General features: G+C 49.1%; 1 protein-coding gene across 1 annotated transcript; it reads right to left on the bottom strand.

Moving 5' to 3' along the window:
* On the bottom strand, positions 1–6,331 carry LOC147257972 (uncharacterized). The gene is made up of 4 exons (XM_086210338.1): positions 6,236–6,331; positions 5,541–5,993; positions 4,727–4,902; positions 1–35 (listed from the first exon to the last, which is right to left on the bottom strand). The coding sequence occupies exons 2-4, from the start codon at positions 5,987–5,989 to the stop codon at positions 1–3; spliced, it is 660 nt and encodes a 219-aa protein (XP_086066464.1). The 5' UTR covers positions 5,990–5,993; positions 6,236–6,331.

The following is a 6,331-nucleotide window of genomic DNA, read 5'->3' as shown; positions in this document are numbered from 1 at the left end:
TTATTGTGGAGCAGTAATGGGGGTCGGTCTGCCACCTGAAACACACCATCATGTTGCTGCTGTCAGGCAGCAGAACCCAACAGACATCCGCCTGGTGAGAGTAGAACCGGCCTCAAAAGTGTCAAACTAAAAAGCCCGTTCTGAAAATATAAAGGAGTAAATGTGAAACAAAAATACTTACGCGCGCTCTACGTAAAGTTTAAAGCCACCCTTTCAGGAGATCAAAATACGTCTTCCTAGTTTGAATCCTGCGTCAGCTCTTCGTTCATCTGACAGGTGGCAAGTACCGATCCAAAAACTTCTGCACCAAATTCCTTACTTTTCTACTGCTGTCAAGGTACTCCAAGCATTTTAACCTCTCATGCTGCATCAAGGGCTCTGCATTAACGTTGCATCCAATGAAAATCTGATTTTTTTTAATGCCCCTCCCCCGAAGTCATGTGATGCACCGTGACCCTGAGAGACTCCTCGCCATAGTCATGCATTATAAAAGCAGCAGCAGTGAAACGGTGGGTTTTGCCACTCCAGTCTGCCGTCATGATTCGGTCACGGTTTGATCCCCTTGCATCTGACAACACCTTCAGCTGCACGATTGAACTATTAATTCTCGTCATTTACCCTGAAGTTAGCGGGGTGCTAACCGGAAGAAGCTGTTTTGACCTCTGACATCTCTGTGACAGAGGCTTCAAACTGACAAGGCCAGACATCGGGGTCATGATCGTTTGATATCAAACTGCAACCTGGCTGCTGCTGTGGCTCGGGGCTGTGACCAGTGAACATTCTGGACGGGGTTTTTTTTGGTCACTGTGTTCTCTCGGGTCACACGGTTCCGTGTGTGGCTTAAGACCCACTAACTTTGCCAGTTTACTGCGGCTGTAGGAGCGTCTCCAGGGGGACCTCCAGCTCCTCCGGGCTGCCAGGGACAGGTCCGGCAGCATGACGGCCAGGGAGGCCTCCAGGGTCCTGGGCTGACCGCACACAGCATGTTCAGTGGAGCAGTAGTAGGTGCACTGGCCGTAGAAGCACACATTGCCCACTAGGGGGAGCCAGGGGAGCAAGGAGAGGAGAGGAGGAGAGAGATTCATGTTGATGTTCAAAGCTATTTTAAGGATAAATAAATAATGGATGTGCATTTTCATGAATGCTACCGGGGGAAGTAAAAAAGGTGCGGGCCAGCTTCCGGTCAGTGGTGACGTCTTTGATCTCTTTCACCACGTCCACTTGCCTCCCGACTACGGGGGGGACTCTCCTGTAACCCAAAATCCTGCAGAGAGCCCGGAGGAAAATGTGAGACGAGGACGCAGACGAGCAAAGAGAAGAAGAGAAAACCGGGTGAGGGAAGGGAGGAGGGACGACAACGCAACAGGACGTTATGTAACACGCAGCGTTTACGGGACCACCGAGCGCTGGATTATGGTGGGTTGTAGTTTTCTGGCAAATTCAACTTGAGACCTGTCCAAGTGAAAAGCTGCGATTTCTGCATTGTGCCTCTCAAAGTCGGAGAAGTAGTAGAGGTTGTAGTTGGTTTCTTCGTCTCTCGCCTGCCTGCAAGGAAAGACACAGTAGATCAGCAGTGTTCGTACTACAAAGAAACCTTTTGTACACACTGCAGTACATCAGGCACAGCCCTGGTCATCGTCCCTCCTCTGTCCCTGTGTTCAGAGGGATTATTTCCAGGGCTGTTTGTTTTTTTCACACTCTCTCACTCTAGAACACAAGCAGCGCGTTGCTGGTGCACACTCACTTCTTGGGTTTGAACATGGCTTGTCCATAGTTAGGAAATGACATCACCAGCTTCAGTTGCGTCCCTCCAGACTTCTGCACTGAAAAGCAGGACTGAGAGCGTTACCGTGGCAACAGTGCAAAAAAAAGAAGAAGAAAAAAAACACTAACACATTGTGCCGTGATCAAGTGCACGGCCATTAATGGGGCACACGCATGAAGCAGGGAAGTACGTGCGTCACCACCGGGCTCGAGAACACGGTTAAACCAGTGTGTACATTCACTGCTGTCCACACACACACACACACATACACACACACTGCTTATACTGTTAAATCTGGCAGCATGTTTACTTGAAGTGATACTTTTTCTACCATCATAATACACGGAGGAATAATTCATCCCTAATATTTGTGTGTGTGTGTGTGTGTGTGTGTGTGTGTGTGTGTGTGTGTGTGTGTGTGTCATATCCGCCCTGCTCAATAGATTTCAACAGGTTTTCCTCAGCGTTCTCAGCCTCGATGATCATCTGTTCTAAAACGTAAGCGTTGAAGTTGGCCCACTCTTCTTCATCCAGCTTTTATTTGTTGTTTTTTTTTTCCCTATTTTGTTCGTGCTTTTGTTCTGAAATGAGACATTTTGTCAGCATATCTTTCGTACCATCAGTTGAAACTTTTACTGAGAGCATTTTGTTGACTTGAAAAATGATTTTCGACACATCATCATGACGATGGTTGAGCAGTGATTGGAATACTTTCTGTTGAAATAATCCCCATCAGCTGCGTCTGATCTCCCACCCAGGAAGTCCCCTTAGAGCAGAAATGTCCTCACAACAACAGGAGTTCAACAGGTCGGTCCTCACAAGTTGAGCTCAACTAGAAGACACAGGAACTCTGTTTGCATTTAATTGTCAGTCGGCTTTCAATCAAACGGTGGAAATGTTGCAAAAAAAAAGAAGAAGAACCTTGAGAGCGTTTCCATCATTTGGTTTAGAGTGAAAAAAGGCTTCATAATGAGAGAGACAGAGAGAGAGACAGAGAGAGAAGGAGAGAGGGAGACAGAGAGAGAGAGGAGGGAGACAGAGAGAGAGAGGAGGGAGACAGAGAGAGAGAAGGAGAGAGAGAGAGGAGGGAGACAGAGAGAGAGAAGGAGAAACAGCGAGAGACAGAGAGAGAGCAGCTAGTATGGGACATGTTGCTGCTGTCCAGAAACAAAGACAAAGTTTGGGAAAAATCTGCAAGGATGAGCAGCTGGTCAGTCACAAGAGTCGCCGAGTCTCTAAATCTGAGGTTTGTGATTACTTCAAATTAGAGATTCAAACTTTTCTTTTAATTTGAAAAAGACACAAAAAAAACCTTCGAGGAATTGGAGAACTGAGGGAGTCTCCACTCCCATCACTCTTGTCTCATGTGGTACCTCCCATCCATCCATTTTCTACTGCTCTTATCCTGTTAAGGGTTAGGGTGGATAAAAATAAGTTGCTGGGAAACGGACACACACACACACACACACACACACGCGAGTACACAGCATGCAGTGATGGACAGCTGGATGTTGCCGACCTCCTGTACTCCGGCCCATCCTCTGCTGAGGCCTCTCACAGCATCAGAGGAACTTTCACTTCAGAGAAACATCAAAGTCCTTCTGAATTTGAAAGTCTTGCCCTAAAATCTCAGGGGTCATCGTTTCCACACAATCGCACCCCCCCCCCCCCCCCGCGCCCCCCCGGACCACCACAGCTTGAGGCTGGAACAAAGAAGTTGTTTCATTTCTCAGGTCCCCTGCAGAAGGCAGTCTGACAAGTCTGTCACTGATTTATTCAAGAGGTGGACTGAGTCACCGCCTCAACTGACTCAGATGCTGAAGTGCTTTACTTCCAAACACCTCGCCTGTGCTCGTCTGACACGTTCGCTCTGGCGGCGGCGGTGGGAGTGACGTCGGCAGCAAAAATAGGAAAGATGGAACTGGCGTAGGTCGCCCAGCCACAGCCACAACACCGGCCATCTTATCACTGGACTGGCGCGAGTCCCGGTAACCTCCGTCCCAACCACGGTTACAACAAAGAGGTGGCCAAACGAGGAAGTTCAGCATGCAGACGAGATGAGGGAGACCAGAACTGAAACACAATCAAATCTCACAGGAGGAGATTTTCAGTTCCCTTGTGGGGTTCGTCCTGAGTTAGATTCAGTTTTTTGTTTTGGACAAATAAGAACACATTAAACATTCAAACACAACGAAGCTGCAGGGTTACGTCCCTCGTTGTTGGGGAAAGATCCCAGGAGGACGAGACAGGTGAGACAGGTGACAAGTGAAGACACGATACTGAATAGGAATCAAAAAGACGCATGGACACACAGGAAGGGCGGTCCTGGGTGGGTCGGACGGGGCCCTGGACTCAGAATGCATTGGTTCCAGAGTTCCTGCAGGTTGGTGAGAACCAGATCTGCCCCGTGGCTACCGAGGGATTCAGATATCGAACTGAATATTTTTACTTTCCTATCTTTACATTCAACTCGCCTGTGCTTTTATTTTGTACTTTTTCTGCTCGTCAGGCTGTTTTCGTCTGAATGCTTTCGCTTGTAATTCCGTGCGTGTCCTGAAGCTATTTTCCATACCCATTTTATTTGAGACATTTTTATCGGGTCATTTATTGGCGTTAGTCACGTGTGGTGTGGTTATCGTGGTCAGAATGCCCTTGAGTGCAGAGAAGGACGCCTGTAAATGAAAGGGATCATTATTGTGTTTCGTATTGTTGTTGTTGTCTGAATGACAACAACGTCCGAGGCGGTGGTTTGGCGTTCTTGCTGTGTTTTGATTTCATGGCCTGAATGTGACATTAAAAGTCCTTCATTCATGAGGTTTGTCTGCCTGAACCTGATCTGACTGGTTCCTCCACTGGGAACCAGTTAGAGACTGAAGCGGTGTCAGTTCACTTCTGATGGGAGTGATGGTTAATGAGGCTGGTGAACGGGACCAGAACCCGGAGGGCGGCTGTGTGGCAGACCTGCGCTGACAATGCGGTGCGTGGCGAGCTGCTGGGTCAGGAGCCCCATGTTGGGGTCCTGGTGGGGGTAGAGCTGCCAGCGGGAGATTCCCAGGTGGAAGCGCAGCCAGGGTGGGTGGGTGTTGGTGCTGCTGGTCCACTGGATGTCCTCGTAGCCGTCCCGACTGGCGCTCACCCTGGACAGAGACGACAGACGGGCGTGACGCTGAGAGTGGGAATAACTGGACGTCTGTCATTTGTGTGGTACAGCAGGGAAAGTAAAGAACGTCCAGGGCAGGAATTTCCTTCTGGGGATGCGTTACCATCCCGGGCTAACGACTGAGACACGTCAGGACCAGGTGGGGGGAATTCCTTCACATTTGGCACAAGCGTCCACAGCAGGTCAAAGGTCGCTGCGACAGGAAAACATCACGCTGGCGTTCCACATTTTACTGCGTGAGTTTCTTTTTTGTTTTGCTTTTCAAGACCACTGAACTACACTACATTTTTATCAGGATACTAAATGTTAATAGATGGCGTCCTCGCTAAAATGCCTGAATATTTTCATAAAATGTCCATGTAACATTTCCTGAGACTTAAAATGTGAAGTATATATATATATTTAACAACAATAAACAAAATTATCCAAAAGGTCCTGTGTCTGTTCGAATTAAATTCTCAGATTAAGCTCCACCCCTTTAATGGAAATCAGCTTGGTTTGTTCTTGCGTAATCCAGATGGCGGGGGCGAGGACGTACCGCTGACCTGCGAGAGAACCTCTCTCACGCGACCTCGGGGGCGTTTGTGAATGTTTGAGTTGAGGGTGCACACTGACCACATCTGCGAGCTCCTCTCGCTGGCTTTGGCCTTCGGTTGGACTCTCAGCAGCCAGTCGTCCTCGGCGATGGGCGGGCCGGGAATGTTGTAAAGTGGATGCTGGAAAAGCGCCTCCAGCTTTGAGAGCCCGGACTCCAACAGCTCAGCAGCGCCACCAGCAACGCTGGCCGAGAGGTTTTTACCACCAGGCCTTCCCGTGGGAACTTCCGCATCCTCACCGGCACCTGAACGGGAGGAATCTGGAACTCCTGGACTACTGATCCCCACCGAGGTGGAGTTTGTACGTGCCAGGTCCCTGAGGATGTGTGTCCTCGCTGGCAGCAGGGGGTTGCAGGGCTGCTGGTTGAAGGAGAGCGAGACAAATGACAGGAGGAGGTGGAGGAAAACTGAGACCAGAGCCAAGGACAGACAGATTGTCCTGGAGCGACGGTGCATACGCCACATCATCCTACTGAGAGAGAGAGAGAGAGAGAGAGAGAGAGAGAGAGAGAGAGAAAGAGGAGACAGAAGGAAAAGAAAGAAGATAGAATGGTAGCAGAATATTGAAGAGAGAGAGAGAGAGAGAGAGTCGTGGTCTGATCAATAATGAAGAACACGGCCTTGATAGAGGCACTAAAGTCACATTTGGTTTTCCATTTACTTCAACAAAAAAAAACAACAACACTGTAAATGTGAAAAGAAAAGGCAACTTACAGAGATTTATGTCTCTTAAACTGCTGCCGCTGCTGCTTCCAGTGGTAGAAGACGGTCCAGGGGCTACGCACCCTGGTCTCTCTGTCAGCCGGCTGG

The sequence above is a fragment of the Aulostomus chinensis genome, chromosome 8, assembly GCF_037954235.1.
Source record: "Aulostomus chinensis isolate RoL2024-O1b breed Wild chromosome 8, RoL_Achi_v1.0, whole genome shotgun sequence".
NCBI lineage: Eukaryota > Metazoa > Chordata > Actinopteri > Syngnathiformes > Aulostomidae > Aulostomus > Aulostomus chinensis.
Note: the sequence above shows the minus strand (reverse complement) of the source record. Positions and strands in the feature narration are given on the sequence as shown.